General features: G+C 38.6%; 1 protein-coding gene and 1 long non-coding RNA gene across 2 annotated transcripts; both read right to left on the bottom strand.

The window, feature by feature from the left end:
- Positions 1 to 12,574: 12,574 nt before the first annotated feature.
- Positions 12,575 to 13,811, bottom strand: LOC116046192. The gene is made up of 3 exons (XR_004104063.2): positions 13,729 to 13,811; positions 13,563 to 13,625; positions 12,575 to 13,376 (listed from the first exon to the last, which is right to left on the bottom strand). It is a non-coding gene; the product is annotated as an uncharacterized LOC116046192 (long non-coding RNA).
- A 2,374-nt stretch (positions 13,812 to 16,185) lies between these two features.
- LOC118495767 lies at positions 16,186 to 17,105 on the bottom strand. Its single transcript, XM_036004792.1, has 4 exons — positions 16,982 to 17,105; positions 16,758 to 16,858; positions 16,391 to 16,672; positions 16,186 to 16,287 (listed from the first exon to the last, which is right to left on the bottom strand). The coding sequence occupies exons 1-4, from the start codon at positions 17,103 to 17,105 to the stop codon at positions 16,186 to 16,188; spliced, it is 609 nt and encodes a 202-aa protein (XP_035860685.1).
- Positions 17,106 to 22,046: the final 4,941 nt, after the last annotated feature.

The raw sequence follows: 22,046 nt of genomic DNA, 5'->3' as shown, positions 1-22,046 counted from the left end.
TAGATCACAATGAATTATATTAATATATGAGCTTGTACATGAAGGCATGCTTCAGTTGAGGACATGCAGTATTAAGTAAACATACTCCTACATGTCAAATTTATCTTGGACAATGTGTATTGTACGCAACACTTTTTTAGTGATATGTACATTTTAGTAATAAACAGAATTTGTAAATATAGATTGTAACATGTATGTGACTCATCTTAAAACAGACTAATGTGCTGACAGAAGGTCTTCAAATAGATTAGCAGACACAACTACAGTAAGTGGAAGAAAGACATCAGTGTAACAGCATCAACAACAGTGGTTAATAACTCCTGCAGCATGCTTGTTAGGTACATTAACAGTCTGAAATAATATATTTAGAATTTTGAGAAAAGAATATTGAACCCGGTGCTTTATACAATACATTTGGCTGCAGAACTGAAGATTTTTCAAGATAGAACACTTATGTAACTTTACAATAATATATATATTTTTTCATGTGCGACATTTTATTGCAAAAACGGATATTCTGGCCTACTGCCCCGTCCGTCGACGCGCTACAGCGCGGCTTTGTCCGAGGTGAGGGTGACGGTGATGCTGTGTGGGTGTCTGTGCCTGTCCTTCGGGCGCCTCCGGGTAACGTTGCCCAACTCTCGGGCGGGGTACATATATTTCAGTATATTCAAGTAAAAGCATCTCCGCTTGTCCCGTGCGAATGCCCCACACAAAACTCAGATGTGAGGGGGTACTTTCTAAATCACACGCGGTCCCAAAATGATTCTAATCCCATACGAATAGGATTTATATGAATTTGCACTATAACGTTAGCTATATCAGGCTTTGACTTTAAGCTAACATTACCATTACATGCGCATCGATTAGCAATAACATCACATATGGTTAAAAACAGATTACCGGCGAGACCGTTGTGCATACCTACTGTATACGACTGTAACGTTAAATATATTAATTTTAATCCGTTTATACGGTCTGGTCTGCATAACATTATTAGTTAGCCCGCTAGCTTGGTTAGCAAGGTGCAATCTAGCTAGCTAACTGATATTCATTGGGATGCTAACGTTGGCTAACGAAAAACGGTATTAAAACAAAATGTAACGTTACTTACCGGAAAAACTGAACTGCCGACTCCTTTGAGAGTCTTGTCGTACAACCGAACGTTGAACAAGACATTATTAGGCGACCAAGTGTCACAGTCACGAAGACGAAAGCTGGTCAACCCCCAAAGTGAAGTTTACATGCCATGGATAAACTTTGCTAAACCTCTGTCATGATTGACAGGCTGTCAATCACATCATAGCCACGCCCTAAAACATCCCCCGCTTTATCGCCGATTTTAAAATCAACGAGACCATAATTCAAAAAATGAACATCAGTCTGTGTTGCAGAAGACTTAAAACTAGCGATTGAGAATATAAACTCTTAATTGAAATGTTTACTGAGGTAATAAATCAAGTGAGAAGTGGGTCATTTCGCCATAGATTTCTATAGAAACGGACCTCCTTTTTGCAACCGCACGTGTCGCCCCCTGCTGGAATTCAGATAGAATGCAGGTTTAAGGCACTTCCGCATTTGCCGCATTTTGCTGAACCGGATGCGCTGTCCACTAATATATACAGTCTATGGTCGGTACACGATCCGTTCTGCCTGCACGATCCGTTCTGCACATGCGCAAGATAATACTGTTTTACCGAGGATACGACCTGCACGATCTGTTCCACGCTAGCCTATGGCTAGCCTCCACCGGGAAGCTAACGTTAGTTTAGCTAACAGCTAATTCGGCTAACCGCTAGCTGACAGCTAGATTCAGTCTAAAATAACGTTAACTCAAACGTAATGGGAAAAGCAGCTACAGCTAAATTAAGACTTCACAGTAATAACAATAAAGACAAGTATTGAGTGATTGTATTTTAAATGAGCACAAGTAAAGTAGAACTGACGTAACAGCTGTTATATATGTTAGGTGTTTGTTATATATGTCAACGTTTATTTTCAAGTTTTATTTTGAGGGTCTTTTAAAGTTATTACATGCTGTCTCAGCTAGCAGTTAGCCGAATTAGCTGTTAGCTAAACTAACGTTAGTTTGCCTGTGGAGGCTAACGGCAGACCGCTACAATCAGCTAGTGGTTAGCCGAATGAGCCGTTAGCTAAACTAACGTTAGCTTGCCTGTGGAGGCTAACGGCAGACCGCTACAATCAGCTAGCGGTTAGCCGAATTAGCTGTTAGTTAAACTAACGTTAGCTTGGCTGTCGACCGGAAGCATGGAACAGATCGTGCAGTGTCGTAAATCCTCGTACAACCGCGCATGCACGAACATTTTGCGCATGTGCAGAACGGATCGTGCAGGCAGAACGGATCGTGTACCGACCATAGACTGTATATATTAGTGGACAGCGCATCCAGTTCAGCAAAATGCGGCAAATGCGGAAGTGCCTTAAACCTGCATTCTATCTGAATTCCAGCAGGGGGCGACACGTGCGGTTGCAAAAAGGAGGTCCGTTTCTATAGAAATCTATGGCGAAATGACCCACTTCTCACTTGATTTATTACCTCAGTAAACATTTCAATTAAGAGTTTATATTCTCAATCGCTAGTTTTAAGTCTTCTGCAACACAGAATGATGTTCATTTTTTGAATTATGGTCTCGTTGATTTTAAAATCGGCGATAAAGCGGGGGATGTTTTAGGGCGTGGCTATGATGTGATTGACAGCCTGTCAATCATGACAGAGGTTTAGCAAAGCTTATCCATGGCATGTAAACTTCACTTTGGGGGTTGACCAGCTTTCATCTTCGTGACTGTGACACTTGGTCGCCTAATAATGTCTTGTTCAACGTTCGGTTGTACGACAAGACACTCAAAGGAGTCGGCAGTTCAGTTTTTCCGGTAAGTAACGTTACATTTTGTTTTAATACCGTTTTTCGTTAGCCAACGTTAGCATCCCAATGAATATCAGTTAGCTAGCTAGATTGCACCTTGCTAACCAAGCTAGCGGGCTAACTAATAACGTTATGCAGACCAGACCGTATAAACGGATTAAAATTAATATATTTAACGTTACAGTCGTATACAGTAGGTATGCACAACGGTCTCGCCGATAATCTGTTTTTAACCATATGTGATGTTATTGCTAATCGATGCGCATGTAATGGTAATGTTAGCTTAAAGTCAAAGCCTGATATAGCTAACGTTATAGTGCAAATTCATATAAATCCTATTCGTATGGGATTAGAATCATTTTGGGACCGCGTGTGATTTAGAAAGTACCCCCTCACATCTGAGTTTTGTGTGGGGCATTCGCACGGGACAAGCGGAGATGCTTTTACTTGAATATACTGAAATATATGTACCCCGCCCGAGAGTTGGGCAACGTTACCCGGAGGCGCCCGAAGGACAGGCACAGACACCCACACAGCATCACCGTCACCCTCACCTCGGACAAAGCCGCGCTGGAGCGCGTCGACGGACGGGGCAGTAGGCCAGAATATCCGTTTTTGCAATAAAATGTCACACATGAAAAAATATATATATTATTGTAAAGTTACATAAGTGTTCCATCTTGAAAAATCTTCAGTTCTGCAGCCAAATGTATTGTATAAAGCACCAGGTTCAATATTTTCTCAAAATTCTAAATACATTATTTCAGACTGTTAAATGTACCTAACAAGCATGCTGCAGGAGTTATTAACCACTGTTGCTGATACTGTTACACTGAGGTCTTTCTTCCACTTACTGTAGTTGTGTCTGCTAATCTATTTGAAGACCTTCTGTCAGCACATTAGTCTGTTTTAAGATGAGTCACATACATGTTACAATCTATATTTACAAATTCTGTTTATTACTAAAATGTACATATCACTAAAAAAGTGTTGCGTACAATACACATTGTCCAAGATAAATTTGACATGTAGGAGTATGTTTACTTAATACTGCATGTCCTCAACTGAAGCATGCCTTCATGTACAAGCTCATATATTAATATAATTCATTGTGATCTACCATGCCTTAACTACATGTTTGTCTTTACAAAGGTATCCACACTGAAAACTGAATGACCAGAGCCAGAGGGAAGACCTGGTGTATAGAGCAGCGTATTTGGTGCCATTCATCTTGTTGTGGAAAACAGATTTCATTGACCACATCCGAAGTTCTCAAATGTGTTCTGATTATAACGATGCCAGAAAATCATTTTCGGTTCAGCTTCTTCTGCTGAAAGGACAGACCAACTTTTAGCACTTAAGCAGTCATTGGTATTTAGAGGTTTAAAATGTGAGTCCTGTAATAGATGTGTCCTCTTGTGTTACTGTTAGGACTGCTGCTCCTAAGTAGCTTCTCTGTCTCTCCTCCCTCCCTCTCTCTGTCTGTCTCTCCTCTCTCTGTCTCTCCTCCCTCCCTCTCTCTGTCTGTCTCTCCTCTCTCTGTCTGTCTCTTATTGCAGGAGTGGAGTCTAGAGGGTGGGAGTCTGGGTTCCAGCTGCCTCTCATCTACCACAATCAACCAACAATTTGTGATAATACTTTTGTTATAATGAATTTGCAATAACCTTACACAGATTAAACAGCACCTAGTGCATTTTCAATTACCTACTAAACACTTGACTATGTATGTCAAAATAAATATGTCTATAAATTAATCTAAAAGGATTTTGGTGAAGTGTTTTCATGGAGATTAAAATTGACAAGTACATAAAGACACACAAGAAAAGCACAAACTACATTTCCCTGATCCTTCTTTGTCAACATTCAAATATGGTAACATTTGAGAAATCATATTTTTGTTGATTAAAGCCAAAATAGACACTTTTAATCAATTACAAATTCTATCAAATTACCAATGTCTTGTATGACTACAATATTGTGTATGTTCCTATAGTTGCTTCAGAAAAACAAATGTAGCTTTAGAAAGACCTTTATTTCACATTGAAATGGGCATTAACTACAAAAACTACATAAACCACAAACAACACTGGCAATATTTTTAAGATTATGTTAGGGTTAGGGGTTAAATTGATGAATTAAATAATGCAGTTCACCTTTTACAATCCGGTGTACATTCCACACATAAAACACTGCTGTGGGTCAAGAAAAAAAAAAAAAAAAGGGTAGTTGAATCACTAGTGTCACATTGTTAATTACAGTAGAAATGGTTGACATTACAAACCACAATATAAAACTATAACTGCAAGCAGTTATGACGGGGCCCAAGCCACCCACGCCAGTCGCCCCCGACGCCCCGGGGAGAGCGCGAAAGCGGAACCCGAAGCCGGGCGGCGGGGAGGCAAACGGCGGTAAATAGAGAGGCACGAGCCGCGACGTCTGCGGTACGTCGCGTGGGTGCTCACAGGCGCACGCCCTTTAAAAAAGAAAAAAAGGGTATTCAGCCAAAACTGGTCTATGTGTGTGGTGCATACATAGTGCAATATATTGTTTTTTATTGCTTACATGTTACATGTTTGTAAATAATTTACATATAGACGGTTCATTGAAGTTTGTGGCAATTGTTCGAGAGAATTAATAGACTGAAAGTAATCGGTGCTTTCATGTAAATGTCAAAACAATTAGCAGGACACCGCAGGGAATCGAACCCCATCCCAGTAAACCAGGAGTACCATTACAAGTGCCTTTTGCTTTTTGTGACGCAACATGGAAGGTAAAGCAAAACCTGCATTAGCAACAGCATATAGGTAGGAGTATTTAATATGGCATAAATGTAGTATATTTGGTTCTGAGAAATGTCGATACTGTAAATATATAATTTGCAGTTTTAAATGTTTAATATGGGTTTTAGTTAAACATGTTGTTGTAATGCAGTAAAATAAACCATATTGAAATTATGATCATGCAGCTGAGGTAAGCCGTTTTATGACAAATTTATAGCTTAAAAATGTAGAGCATAAAAACCTTAAAAGAATGTTTACAGGATGATTTGAAAAGACATTAAGCAGGATGGACATTTTAGGTTAACTCTGGGACTTTGATGGATGGATTAGTTGTGTAAATGACAAACCATGAATTAAATGTATGGATTTATTTTGGGTAGCATAGACTTTTAGGACTGAAGTTTTATTTCATGCAATGTTATGTCCCTATGACAGAAATGGTTCCTCCTCAAGTGCATAATTAGTCTAGTCCTAAATGAAAAGCTCACTATAAACCCCCCGCCCCGGTAATAGATTTTCCACACACAGACAGACAGAGAGAGAGACAGAGAGACAGACAGACAGACAGACAGAGAGAGAGAGAGAGATTTTAAGTAGATAAGAAACCCATAGAAATACATTCATGATAACTGTAGTATGTTGACATTATCTCTACATTTACTATTGCAGGATCTATGTCTCTAATGTAAATGTGATCAATTGCTGTCCCATTCTCTGTTGTAGGTGAGGTAACGATCTGATTGTAACCTTGATGAGTCATTAAGGTTTTTATAGATTTTTAAAGTAGTACATCATCATTGAAATCTCCCATTATTATTTTACCACCTGATAGATCATTGAAACGGTTGACTACAGCCTCAAGTTTTCTTTTGAAAAGGCCAATTTTGTACGATGGTGGTCTGTACAGTACCATGTAATTATGGTTCATAGGCTGAAGATTAAACATGATTGCTTCCAAGTCAGTACATTGCACATCTAAGATGTTGCAGATGATGTGTTTTTTGTGATAGAAGCCAACACCACCATGTTTTTCCTTCTGTAACCTAGAAAAAAGTGTCATGTCACTGTAAGATTGTGATCTAGCCTTGTGATAAAATGTCCATCCTGGCATGTCAAGATTAGTCTGTGATGCACCGTGTTTCAACCATGTTTCTGTTAGACAAATCACATCAGCATCCAAAATTCTGCGATCTTGTTTTAAGTCATTAACGTGTACATCTAGACCTTGAATGTTGTGTAAACAGATTTTCAGAGAAAAAGCTGGTCTTGCTAATGGAGTCTTAAAGTATGGTTGCATGGCATTTAAATGTTCGTCTATATCAGGTTTTGCATAGATAGCAGAGGCTTTAAAATCTTGAATGATTAGGTTTTCTACTGCTGTTACACGACTCAGAGCTACATATGCTTGGCCAGCAGAGAAAATCTTTTTAAAAGAAACCACTGCTTTGTCCAAAGTTAAGCCTTGAACTTTATGTATTGTACAGGCCCACGCCAGGCGTAGTGGGAACTGCCGTCTAATTCCACCACTGTTTGTTACTTTGTCTTCATCAAGTCCAATTGATGTTGCATTTTCAAGTCCAGGTAATGAACATGGAAATTTTGCTCTTAAATTACTGCCAATCCTTTGGTTATCAAAATTAACATAAATTGTTTTGGGGACTGTAGCATTTTCATCAAATTGTAAAAGACAAACCGTACCAACAACTCCATTAACTAGCCCATCTGAAATGTCTATATTTCTAATCAGCATGACTCTAGCATTTGTACCAACACTTAACAATTTGCTTAAATAGGTCTTTTGATCACAGGTATGCGAGGTACTTTTTGTTGCAAAGCGACCCGTTTGTGGATTTTTATCAAAGTCTTGGGCTTTGATTTGGACTATATCAGTACACACTTTATGCAGCATGTTTAAGTTATGCATGTCTACTTGACCGTTTGTTGCAAAAATGTGAAGGTCCTCTGTGTTTCCTCCCAAGCCTGTCTCACATTGTTTTAACAACATTTCATCTTGCTCATCAAGTTTTTCTCCTTTCTTATGTTTTCTGATGCGACTGAGTGTTACAGCGAAGTCTTGATTTTGCTGCCAAACTATTTCTTTTAACTCAACATGAGTAAAAGTATCCTGCCATAGGTTCAACCCTGCCTGCTCTGAGTAAAGAGGTCTTCCTTTAACGGGTGGGAGTTGAAAAAAAATCACCAACAGCTATTACTGACACATTGCCAAAGGGAGAAAAATCACCACATTGTTTAATTTGCCGTAGTCTGCCGTGGATATATGTCAAGAGTTTGGGGTCAACCATAGAAATTTCATCTATCACTAATATTTGTAGGTCTTTCAAACGGGCTCTTAAAGTGTTTACTTTTTCCTCTGTTAGAGGTTGATAGGGTAAAGACACATTATTACCTATAGCAAAGCTGTGGTGTATTGTAGTAGCATTAATGTTATAGGCAGCTACTCCCGTAGGTGCCGTTAGTAAAACGTGAACATCATCTGGATAATTAGACAGTCTTGCTAATAATCTGCATGATTCGTAATACACAGCTTTAATCAAATGAGATTTCCCTGTGCCTGCTCCACCAGAAATAAAAACATGAAATGGTTCAGGATTATTCCCATTTACTTTCTTTAGGCACCACTGTCGTATTTCATAAAACACCTGAGCCTGCAGGTCATTTAATGAACGCAATATAGCCTGAGCTTCAGTATGACTAATTTTTTGTTTTTGGAATTCCATTAACACAAGTGTGTTTTGTCCTGGCTGTAGATCTGGAATAACTTCTTGTTCTGTTGAATACACAGGCTGGTTAAGTCTCATTTCCTCTAAACACTCCAAACGCTCGGATTCAGTTTCAGGACAAAGAGAAGCCCATGCATCTTCTGGAAATCCACTGCTTTCTATAATTTCTTCACACTCTTCTAATTTTTCTGCTTCAATTTCAAATTTAGACCTGTTCATATCTACCACCTCTTTTACAGATATAATGTCACCATTACAGTTAGATATGGAGCCTGCATCATAAAACTCTTCAAAACCAATAAACGGTGGAGGTTTCAATTCTTGATCATTATAGTGTGGCAGGAACAGCTGAAGTAGACTTTGATAGTGCTTCTCAGGCTGGTTTGTTGGTGAAAACCGAGCATATCTCACAACAGCCACGTCTGTCCTCTTTCTAACAAAGCCACACTTATCATCCAATGTGATTACACCTGGTTTAGAGCTTTCGTTTTTATAAACCTGCCTGTATTCTGATGCAAAAGTAGCCAAACACATGTCTTTAAAGTCATTCGTTTTAGGTCTACATTTATAACGATCAGTAGTGCTAGTCATCCATATTTGGCCTGTGTGTGTGTATCTTCATGTTCTGCTCTCTTTTGAATAACACTGAGAGGAAGACTCATCCTAACAATGTTGTCTCCAGTAGGAACAAATACTACTTTTCTCGAACTTTCCCTTAATCTCATATTTGTGAGTCGATACACACTTTCCTGAGCAGAAACTTCTCGATTGTGTAGAAACACACTTCCCAACTTGTTTAGAGCCTGTTTGGCATCTACATTTCCATCAGCTTTAATTTCATTTTGTGCATGTGAAAGCAACAATCCCATTTCCCTTTCTGCTTTAGAGATGTATGATATTATATAAACAACACAGGCATACGGATCAGTGACAAACTGGATGTCCATGTTGGCATTCCAGCAACGCAGAAGGTCTCGATTGTACGGATTTATCCAAACCCCACTAGTGTTTCTTTTATGCACAACACTGGTTTTCTTGGTAGTTAATCGATAAGCCTTTTCAAAGATTGCCTGATTGATTCCAATTGAATCGAACAAAGCATCAACACTGTCATATGTTGCTTCTTCATTTGAAAGGGCTAGTTTTACTTTTGCCATAATCTCTTTTGCTAGTTTCAGCTGCTGTTCTGCACTAGGTTGATCTTGTTGCTTTTGCTCTTGATTTGGTTCATTTTGTTGCTTCTTTTCTTCCATTTTACAAATAAATGTGTTATTGCTTGGAGGTTGTGGGAAATTAAATCTACATGCTGTGCCCTTCTTTTTACAAGTCTTTGTGTGTTTCTTACTGTGCATCTGAACACCAGAAACAATCTCATGCATAGCATCACTTTCAGGAGGGAGTTCACATGTAATATATTTGTCAATGTAATCGACAACGTCTTGATCTGGGTTTGTTCCTATCTTTGGGGCATTCTCCACCCAGAAAAGACAGTGGACGTGTGGGGAGCCTCTTTGCTGAAACTCTACTCTGTAGAAATAATCAATTATTTTGCCAATTGGCTGAGCAGGGGACATGATGACTTCTTTTAAAAAAGTACGAAACCTATAATCAAACATCCTTGCTGCTATCACAGGATTATTTTTTAACAGATTACATTTTTGCGACCAGTCCAAGTCATTTACATTGCCTTTTACATTTTGCAGTTGCATAAATGTTTCCATCAACTCGGTCCATCGTAAATCAGCAGACGAGAAGGAACAAAACCAAGTTGGAATACCAAGCTGCCTGACCATAGCAAACAAGTCTTTCTGTACACCCTGCCAAAAGACAGGTGTACCTCTGATAGGCTTTAAAAACTTGTACCCCATGTCATAGTTTAACAGATTTTTAACAAAATCTGTATTGCCAAGCATAGATGATGTAAATTGTGATTTTTCACCAGCATGGTAGCCTTTCCTCAATGCTATTGAAACATTTGAAACAATTTGATAAGTGTCAACATAAGATTGTCCATAGAAGATGAATTCTACATTTTTGCTAAATCTACCATCAGCATGAAGAATTCTGTTATTGAAGTATTTGGATGGTGTTAACTTATGCTGTCTGACATCATGAAATGTTCCAGTTCCCTTTGGAAATAGAATTGGAAAACACCTGGCCTCATTACTTATGTCCGTTAGTACTCTTACCGGATTGTTTCCCTCTGCTGGTGCTACTGATAAAATACTGTCAAAGTTCTGATCCATTATTTCCTGTGCTATATCCACCGGTTGCAAACATGTATCCAAATACATCCCATGCTGCTGTCTGTCATTTATATGTTCTTCTTCAACGTCATCTACAACTGCATCACATTTATCTTTTTCATCATTGGTTTCTTTTTCCAAGGGATTTTTCCAATTCTTATTAAACTCAACATCTTTATAAAATTTGTTGTGTTTTTTTAAGTATCTTAAAGCGCTACGAATTTTATTTGCGTGGACATACTGATAGTCATAATGGCCTTTGTAGGAAAGTTTTCACTTTAGTTTAACTCTAATCATGAGATCCTCATTTTCTGATCTAGGAAGAACATTACTAATAACATCATTGTTAGATGGAACACAAGTTACTGGCCCATGACAGCCATTCTGACCTCCCTTTGGTAAAGCTACCATTTTTGTGAATGGTATAGTCTGTGCAACTAAATGCCCTTCTAATGAATTAACATTAAGAACTTTTGGAATAGGATCCACTTGTAAATTATTTATTACACTTGTTTCAGGTACTTTACCTTTAAGTATTTTAGTATTACATGTACAACAAATCCACAATTTAGCTAAATGTGACAAAGTGCAATTTGTGTCACATGAATTTGTACATTTATGAAGATATGTGGAAGTTATGCATGCGTGTGCCACTGATGCTACTAAAGAACCCTTCTTTACATATAGATCTTTTTTACATTGTTTTACCTGATGTTGAAATAATAATCTATGACAAACGCAACAAACAAATTTTGGGCCGTGTCTTACCTTTTCTTTAAACTGCTCAATTACAAAATTAATGTCATGGTTTTGAAGTAATTGCTTCACTTTTTTAGCTTTATTGCTCTGTAGGATCTTTCGTTTGACCTCAGGTTTAGTTGCATAATTAGTTTTGCCTCTCTGTACGAGAGCGTGTTTGAACCCAGGTTTAGTTTTATAGTTAGTTTTGTTTCTCTGTAGGAGTTTTTCTTTGACCTCAGGTTTAGTAGCGTAGGTATTAACACTTGCTTGTTGTTTACGTTCTTTGTACTCTATGTCACTAGCATATCTGTGTTGGCCTTTTTTTTTGAGTTGCTTATATTCACTGTCTTCATCATATCTCTGTTTCTTTTTCTTATTTTGGCTTTCATTACTAATTTTACGTACTGAGAATGAATCACTCTTTGCCTTTGAGTGATCATTTTCACAGAGGGTACTTACACTATAACACATACTAGAGACATTATCCTTCACACATGTAACTGGCTCATAATGACATCTATTGCAGTGTTTAAGATAAATCCCTTTGTTTTCCTCCTAGACTTAAACCTTAACCATTAATTTCCACTATATGTATAGATATCTACCTCAAAAAAAATCAGCTGCTGCGTATATTTCGACTTCGGTAGCCCAAGTTCCAACAGAATTTATTTTCGATTTTGTAATATACTGCTCTACAGATGTATACCGCTGCCTGAGAATGTTACGGTACACATCAGGATTTTGTTTAATATTATTTACTACAGCCCGACGAATATTCTTATGATATGTCTGTACCCCACTAAAAACATGAGACAGAGCACTAAAGAAACAGTTACCATCTGAGTTAATGTCAGTGGTTGTGCAAGGTACAGGCTGCTCCAATTCCTTGCTATCTAAAACAACATCCTCAGGAGATAAACTGGGCACAATACCAAGTTTGAAGCAGATCCTCCTTTTATCAGCTAATGTCAAAGATTTAAATGTGACTGGTGTGGCATTTGTTTCAGACACGAAATGAACATTATCATTACTGGTTGTTTCTATTGTCTCCAACTCAACATTAATAGGATTTTCATCCAACACCTGGTCACAAACCATAGATTCAGAGTCACTAGCGACATGATCGACACCTACAGCCAAGGTTTCTGACTCAAGATCAAAAACACTTTCTGACTCACCATCTACATGCTGGACACTAACTGGACTGACCTCATCAACTAAAACAGCTTTAACGCCAGTGATTTCAAAAGTTTTGTTAGACACATCATCGTTACCATACAGTGAATGAACAAGGTTAGTGACATGTCCATATGCCATCGACAAAGTGTCATAGCATGCTACAATGCTGGTACCATGAAGCTCCAAACCACCATCGTTTCCTCTTGCATGCGGATCGAACACAGCAAATTTTGACTCCAGCCTAAACACAGCACAGGTGTTACTTCTAATAGTCAGCAAACATGCATTTGCCTCCAACAGTGCCCGCTGGAGAGCTTCGTCCAAAGGCATGGCTATATCTCGGACACCTGGAGCATAATTCTCCAAGCCAATAACTCCACTACATGGGTCTAAATACTCTAAACGGACCTTTCTATTGTTATGCATAAACACCTTGGGTAATTCACGAACAAAAATTTAACCACTACTATGAGAAGCACTGATCATATGCTTTTGCTCCATGCAAGTGTACAAATTATTACCACGCACCAAAATGTCATCTATGTCCTGTGTTTTCCAGGTCAAGACACTCTTTGAAACATGTGTGATGATTGCAGCGACGCTGTTCGTTACACACTGCTTATTCATATTTCTATGAAAACGTTGGTCACCCTGATGAAAAGACCCCCTAGTAAAAGAATTGACACCGTCAAGACTCATGTGGTCCAGGTGGTCAGTAGGAGTAGCAACAGGAACAGCAGGAACAGCAGACACAGCAGGGGGGACATTCACAGGTCTCACTGTCGTCTCACGTACTTCACAGGACTGTCAAACAGACAATGAATTAAATGAAAATTAGCAACTCTATAACGTGCAAGTAATCTCTACAATACATATGCAAATGTGTATATTTTTCCCTGTAATACAAACAAAAAAATATTTTATAGACTAATAATTTAAAATGCAAAAAGGGAATGTTAAAAAAAAAATAAAATACAAAAATAAACAAACCTGCTGCATTCCGTTTCCCTTCTGGGACATCAGATGCCTTTTCTGCAGTTTTACAGTATGAGCCTAAAACAATGAAAACAAGTTGGTTAGGTACATATATAGTAATTAATATTTATAAAATGTTATCAAAATATTTCCACACAGTACTGTTAAAATTAATACAAACCTTTATGGTGGCCTGTGGTGCAAGGCATTCGTTAACACCAGCAACCAAAGGGCTGGACGATGTCACTGTTGCAGTCTCCTCAAAATAAAAACAAACAGTGTTAACACCACCATAAACACATGTATTCATCTAATACAATTACAGCTACTAACTGTTTCATGGACCAACAACATTACTGGCCAAATAGTATGTGTTACCCACCTTCTTGAGGTCAAGTGGATGCTTCACGGCAACATTTGCATAACGTGGCCTGGGAGATACAGATGCCTCCTCCTCAAATAAGACAAAAACACTTATAAACTTAATACAAATCAAATAATTAGCAACTCCATGACATACAAATGATTATCGCTCTCTGCACATTTTCAACGGGCACTGCACTAGTAACTCAAAAAACTAACCTGTTGTACATAGTCTTCCTTCTTGGACATGAAGTGCGTCCACTGCAGCTTTGCAACTTGATCCTAAAACAATAAATCAGTTGGTTAAGTACATTTAGATACCAACTGTCTTATGGATTCAAACATTTTCACACACCATTACTGGCAATAATATTACAAACCTTCATGGTGTCCAGTAGTGTAGGCCATTCATTACCATCAGGATGGGAAGGGCTGGGCGATGTCACTGATGCCTCCTCCTCAAAACAAAAACAAAGACTGTTACACAACCATAAACACATTTATTCACTTAATACAATTAAAGCTACTAACTGTTTTATGTATCAAAATCTTTTACAACCATGTTACAATGCGTTACCGTCCCAGGGTGCTCCAGTGGCTGATCCGATGAAGGTATCCTGACCTCCTTCAGAGCCACTGTTGCAAGACTGGCAGACGACGGACCAGGAAGTTCCATTGGTGTAGTAGCCTTGTCCTATAAACAATTATCAAGATCATTAACCACTAGACACATAACTATATACAATCAAAAAAGGCTGCATGTCTCTGACTAGAGTAACTGTACAAAAACATTTCAAAAGGAGTAAAAGGCCCACCTGCTGCAAAAGCGCTGTCTTCTTGGTAGCAAACTGATGGTGGCGACGTTCTTTCACTGCTGATAGAAAAACAATATAAAACAATGTTGCTTTTTAGTAATACACAAAGTGTTTGACAATGTAACGTCAACCTTAACCAACAGGAAAAACAAATACAGTATTGAACTAACCTTTGGGCCCTTTGGACCAGGTGGAGACACAGGGGCTGGGATGTGAATGGTGCCATCGCCCAAAGTTTGAAGAAGCTCCTTACTAAACCACACAGGATTTAGCACAATGGAACATTCCACCATGTCCTCCTGACAAGGACAAAAAAACAGTCAAAGTTTGGGTTACACATTTTGTTACCTAAGATCAAATTTGAGAAGAAAAAAAAAAAAAATTACAAAAATATATACAATATATAACAAAAAATGACTAACCTCAGTTTGCACCAGTTTCTTTGTGGGTGAAACACGAGACTTGTCAGCTGGCTGGAACCTCTACAAATACAAAAATAATTTAAAAACTTGTGGTAAATTTATAATAAATACTGAAAAAATATGTTTAACAACATAAACACTGAGAAAAGTATGAAAATCAGAAGAAAAAATATATATTGGCAAACATTTTATTACCTTGCTGCCTAGTCCAACAACTGTCCAGCCATCTTCTGAGGGTTGTGATGCAGCAACCCTGGGGGAGGACCTTTGAGGGACCCTTCGACGGACCATTGGCACTTGATTTGGCTTCGACACAAAAACCTGGAGATAGGACGCCATAAACAGAGAGTGCACCAAGATTAGGTTATTCAATTTCCCCAAGATCACATTTAAGTCAAATCTAATAATTTACAGTATATTACAAAAATATATTCACTATATAGCAAAAATCAACTAACCTCCTGCTGAACGTGCCTCTTCTTGGCAGGAACACCAGACTTGACAGCTGGCCGAGACTTCTGCAAATATAAATATATTTAGTAACAACAAACACTGGGAAATTTATGGAAATACTACAAAAAAACATTAGCACTGTATTACCTTCCTGCCTGGTCCAACAACTCTCCAGCCAACTGGTGCTGGATCTTGCCTTGGCTCCAAAACCTGGACATAGCAGGCCATGTAGAGAGCATTCACCAGGATTGGCATTCCATGGTTGTCGCTGAGATGAATCTAAATACATGAAGAATCACTTTAGACAACAGTTTCCACAATAAACTTGCATCGGTCTAATTTAGCTTGTTAAACCCACTACAGGGTACTGAACATCACACTTATACATATACCATAAATTAGCTGATCAAACTTACGCCATCTTTGCTCCACAGCTTAAGGTTGTTTAACGGGAACCTCTCATCAACAGGGTAGCAGCGAATACCTTAGAAATGAAGAATAGAACAATAATTAGGCATTTATTTAAAATGTCTGCTTAAAATGCATATCATCCTGTAAACCTGCACACAAATACACTATTTGACTTCACATACCCAACGGAGCTGCAACACGATGGTACTCCTCACGATAATGCCGTTGTATGTCCAGGTCAATGTTCAAACGCGGCGGGAAGTCGACGACAAAGACCTTAACATATACAATAGAGTTAAGACTTGTACAACACATACAAGAATGGTATTACAGAAATTATAAAAAAAAAAAAAAAAAATCAAACATAAAAAGAGCTTACCTTAGTACAAATGTTGATAGTGCTGTCCAGTAGTTTCCGGAAATCCGCCGCCGCTTCACTGATGGTTTGGTTAGCAGTGAGGTTGTTGCTAGGTGCCAAGAGACAGATAGCATCTGGGATCCGGGGGAGAAGAGCGTTGTCCAACTCGGCCCTCAGGTCTGCAGCAGTGCCCCCAGGAGTAGACATGAAGCCAAACGACAGCGGAATGTCCTGTGACTTTGGCATCGGAACAACCCCGTCGACTATAGCCCGGAGATGAGAATCGCCGACAATCAGAATGAACTGTAACAAGAGAAAGATTTGGTCAAACACACACACAACTACATTTCTCAACACATATAGAACGTTTTAATGAACTTAAAAATACCTTGTCTGGGACCTCTGGAGGAATGATGAACTTGTGTTGTTTTCCTGTAACCTTTGACCGTGTCCATTCGTTGACTCGGTGACGAACCCCCGTACCACAACCTAGTAATGAAAAACAATAAGAAAATTAACATTTAATTTACCTTTATAAAGCAGCGATTGAAAAAAATTAAATAAACATTTTATACCCTGGCAACACACATGTATACATATATGAATACTTACATGGTTCACATGTGCCACCACATGGCACCAGAATCACTTCAGGAGTGGGAAGCTGAGGAGTGTTCCGCTTTGCGTACTTCAACTTGCCAGCCAAAGACCGACGATAACCTTTTCCTCTAGGCATCTACAGAAATACAAATACATCAAAAGATTAGATCTATACCACAATAACCATATTTACTACATAATGAGACCAAGCAAACATGCAAAGAGACACAGAAACAAAGCCACACACACACCACACACAAATTATTATTATTTTGTCTTAAATCCACCAGCCATTTCTATATTATACCAACATTTGCAGCATCCTGGCTACAGTATCTCACAAAAGTGTAAATGTAAAGTATTAACTGTACAGCTTGTTTAACAGTGTAAATGTGCTGTCCACTCAAAATAACTCAACACAGCCATTAATGTCTAAACAGCTGGCAACTGAAGTCAGTACACCCATATGTTAAATTCCCATAGAGACAGGCAGACTTTTATTTTTAAAAGGCCAGTTATTTCATGGATCCAGGATACTATGCATCTGATAAAGTTCCCTTGGCCTTTGGAATTAAAATACCCCCACATCATCACATACCCTTCACCATACCCCCACATCATCACATATCCTTCATCGTACCCCCACATCATCACATACCCTTCACCATACCTAGAGATTGGCATGGGGTATTTTCCATAAAATCATCTCTTAATGCAAATCAAACCAGTTATTAGGCTAACTGAAATAAAACCATGGCAATCTCTAGGTTTGGCCAGCGGTTTAGACATTAATGGCTGTGTGTTGAGTTATTTTGAGGGGACAGCACATTTACTGTTATACAAGCTGGACACTTAATAATTTACACTGTAGCAAAGTGTAATTTCTTCAGTGTTGTCCCATTAAAAGATATAATGAAATATTTACTAAAATGTGAGGCGTGTACTCACTTTTATGAGATACTGTACATATAGCAACACTGCCACACACAGAGACACACACAAACAGCTACACATGACACACACACAGAGAAAAGTCCGTTCATTCGCAGATTTTTGACTGGGAAAATGGCGGATAGTGTAAACAACTGCTAACGTGAGTTGCTGAAAACCTTTTTTAGTAGCTAAACTCTGGGTACACAACCAATGTTGTCAATGCTTTGGTTAAGGTGTAGAGCCCCTGGTGAAAGTCTCATGTTGTGTCGAGCCTTCTTAGTGTTTTAAAAATAGCTATTTTGAGGCTAGCATCAAAGTGCCCCTAGCTCTCCCATTCAAAAGGCCATTTGACCCAAAAACGAAGATACGGTAAATCTTAAAAGTGGCGATTCCGTCCTAAATATGCTTTTAAACGAAAGTTTGACTCCTGTACATTCAAATAAAGACCCTAGGTTGCATTTTGGCGAGAGTTACGCTTTAACATATACAAAAGGAACCAAATTAAAACATGCTATAGCTAGCTAGCTAGCTAACGCTAGCGTGCTAAGAGGCAACAATGGACCTCATGTTAACTAGGTAACGTTCAAATCCGGTAACACAACCAAGGCATTTACAATTAAAAGTAAACTTACCTTAGTAAGACAAGTAGTTAAACTTATAGAAAAGCTCTGTAGTTCTGTGAAAAAAAATCCACTGTAGCCGACAAATACTGTAGATCTCAAAACCCACGTCTGAACACTGCCGTGTTTCAACAGTGAGTATCGCTCAAAGGCGAAGTTACGTTATAACAACATCACGGTCGTGACGTAATTCCATTTCCGGGACAGAAAACACGACTGTTTTTTGTAGTAACGATTTTAAACCTCTTAACGTTCACTGTGCCGTCTACGGTACAGCTTGTGGCTGTGGCGTTACTGTAACCTTCATTCATAAACGTTTTTATAACTTTAAAGCATTAAATCTTCAAAATATACAGCCATGCCACACATAAATTGAAAGCTTAGTGGCTCATGATTCCATTAAGCCCACACACAAAGCATAAGATGATTTATAGCAGTTATACACAAAGCATAAGATGATTTATAGCAGTTACACAACTGCTACAAAGTTATAGAAAATTAAATAATACAGCGTAAACAGCGCAGCCCGTGTGTAGTGCATCCTTACCTGTTTCCTTGTCCCTTTAGCCACTGCAGGGATTTTTTGCCCAAAACTGTTTTTTTCTTACATCCCCAAGAGTCCAAGGAAATGGAATATCCAAGCCATTATATCCAAAACGAGCTGTTCGCCTCACAATCTTGACGTTTCTGGCCGAATCACAACGGAAAATCGCTAAACTGTTTTCATTTCCGTATTTGTATTGCTTCCCCGCGTCTCTCCTGAGGCTCCTAGCAACTTGATGTGGGCGTCACTCTATTCTCTGACTTCTAAGGTTTCCATAGAGACCTGGTATAAGCCAATCGGTGCAGGTTTGCCTGTGATACACCAATAAGAAAGCTGAAGACTCCTCTGACGCGATGTGAGCACCACGTGTACTCGAGTGACATTTTCTAGGACCAGTTAGATTTAAATGCTCTAAGACCCGTCTACATTTTTAGCCAATGAGCAGACAAGTCGATAGAGACCACATTTGCCAGTGGAATTTTAACCCTGTAATGGCTGGAGCTGTGTCAAAGCAAAAACAGGGCCTCATATAATCATTTCACACCCTGTGCAATGTATAATTACTTATTTCTATATATTTATGTATATAGTTATTTCAAGTATGTGTATGATTGATGTGGGTGTGTTTGTGTATTTGAGAAGTGTTTTATTTTGTACTTTATTGGCTTTTTTCTTTGCACTTTTCAAATGGAAATCAGAAAAACGCACAGACATATGTAGAAAAATTTCATATATTTTTAAAAAGGAGTTCCACAGGATTGTTGGTGAATGATGTAAACCCTTTGAAATAAAAGATTATGAATTATAATTCAGTTAATGATGGTGCAAAGCCTCAGTGGGATTAGTAGGCGTAGTACTTTTTCGCCCGCAGTGTTGCACCTAAATGAAATGGATTAAAGGTTCAATACCATTTCACCAGTAATATTAGGCTATACTTATGATTAAATATGATACACCATATTGGAATATTTACTCTAGCAGCAATTTTCTCCCACACAAATGGGAGCCAGCAGGACAGTTACAGAATGGCAACAACAAATGAAAGATCTGACCAGTCTGGTGCAGTACATGAGGAGGAGATGCACTGCAATACTCAATGGAACAAGTGACCACACCAGATACTGAAAACTACTTTTGATTTTGACCCACCCTTTGTTCAAGGACACATTATTCCATTACTGTTAGTCACATGTCTGTGAAAATTGTCCAGTTTACGTCTTAGTTGTTAAACCATTTAATATTCATAGAAATATATGCATATGTTAAGTATGCTTAAAAAATAAAAGCAGTTGAAAGTAACAGGACATTTCCTTTTTTGCTGAGTATATAAATATAAATATTGTATAGGATACAACAACACAATTACATCTGCTAAATAAAACACCTTATATTCATAATTATTTCCCTTATTTTTGTTTAAACAAACTGTAGCTTATGCAATTACAATACACATTTTATATACATAGTATAACGTCTGACACATACAAAAAGACCAGACTTTTGGATGGTCATCATGGAAAACAGAACCCAAAGCGTAACAATGACGAGGAAAATGTCAGTAAATAAAGTATATAAATCAGTATATAAGTCCAAAACATCTACATCGACAAAAGCGCCAATTAATGGCCAATCTTCGCCACATTTGGTAGATAGCCTCAGAGCAACATGCCGAACCTGCATGACAGGTTTTGTGTTGATAGCATTTACTTTGGCAGAGATATTGCAAATGCAAATTTCCCATTTAAATGCATTAAGTTATTGCCCAAAACTCGACTACGTTGATTATAGCACGCCCTAAAGCCCGATCTTCGCCAAATTTGGTACTGAGCCTCAGAGCAGCATGCCGAACGAGCACCACAAGTTTCGTGGTGATTGCTTTTACCGTGGCAGAGATATTGCATATGCAAATTTCCCATTTAAATGCATTGAGTCATTGGCCAAAACAAATAAACGTTGCTTATAGCGCCCCCTAAAGGCCGATCTTCGCCAAATTTGGTACAGAGCATCATAGTGGCATGTTGAACAATGATCCCAAGTTCCTTGCTGATAACATTTAATTTGGCCGAGATATGATATGATACGTGTGTGGTAGCTAGCTATGAAAATTTGTTTGGTCGTCAAATGCGCATACTTTAACGTAGCAAAATTCCTTGAGTAACTTTTGGTCAGGTCCATCTGGAGATGCTACTTACCAGGTTTCGAGCTGATCCGTCGCACGGCCTAGGACGAGTTCGAAAAAGTTAGTTTTGTGCATTGCGCGATATTGCGAAAAAGATTTTAAGCAAAAATGGGCGTGGCCTATATCATGTGATTCAGCTTGATTCAAGGAACACGGGGATGTAAGGATTTCTAATGTGCGATGTGTAATGTGGGAGTTAAAGGCAAAAAACCATTATAGCGCCACCTAGTGGTCCACATGTGTAATTTTTGGTAGGTGTGGTCCATGACCCATTGTCTATCTACCCTGTAAATTTAAAGTTGTTCACATTAGTGTAAGTGGTGAATCTAGACTTGGGTCCCATAGGCCACGCCCACTTTGACCTCTCAGTACCCCACTCTAGACCTGGCCTCAGGAGTGTCCCTAGATGGTGCCCATCAAATTTTGTAAAAATTGGATGAGCCGTTCATGAGATATAAACTTTTTGTACTTGTAGTGCCCCCTAGTGACCAATCTTCGTAAAACGCGTGTGGCACCTCCAGAGGGTCATGGCAAACAAGAATCTAAAGTTTGGCATTGATAGCCTTTATTTTGGCTGAGATATGGCAAAGTTGGTGTTTTCAGAGTTAGCTACACAAATTTGTTTGTGCGTAATATGCGCAATTTTTATCCTATAAAAATTCTTTTTAGTAACTTTTTGTCAGGTCAGTCTGGAGATGCTACGTTCCAAGTTTCGTGCAGATCGGTCGCACGGTCTAGGAGGAGTTCGAAAAAGTAGGTTTTTGATAAATCGCGATTTTTCACGCATAAAAGTCAGGCGGA

Source organism: Sander lucioperca, chromosome 9 (genome assembly GCF_008315115.2).
Source record: "Sander lucioperca isolate FBNREF2018 chromosome 9, SLUC_FBN_1.2, whole genome shotgun sequence".
In the NCBI taxonomy this organism is placed as follows: domain Eukaryota; kingdom Metazoa; phylum Chordata; class Actinopteri; order Perciformes; family Percidae; genus Sander; species Sander lucioperca.
Note: the sequence above shows the minus strand (reverse complement) of the source record. Positions and strands in the feature narration are given on the sequence as shown.

What these genes read in the sequence shown, in the direction of transcription:
- LOC118495767 (XM_036004792.1), bottom strand. Translation starts at nt 17,105, where the DNA reads ATGCCTAGAGGAAAAGGTTATCGTCGGTCTTTGGCTGGCAAGTTGAAG. An exon ending in CTCCAGAGGTCCCAGACAAG is followed by an intron (nt 16,673 to 16,757) that starts GTATTTTTAAGT and finishes CTCTTGTTACAG; the next exon opens with TTCATTCTGATTGTCGGCGA. An exon ending in CTATCAACATTTGTACTAAG is followed by an intron (nt 16,288 to 16,390) that starts GTAAGCTCTTTT and finishes GTATATGTTAAG; the next exon opens with GTCTTTGTCGTCGACTTCCC.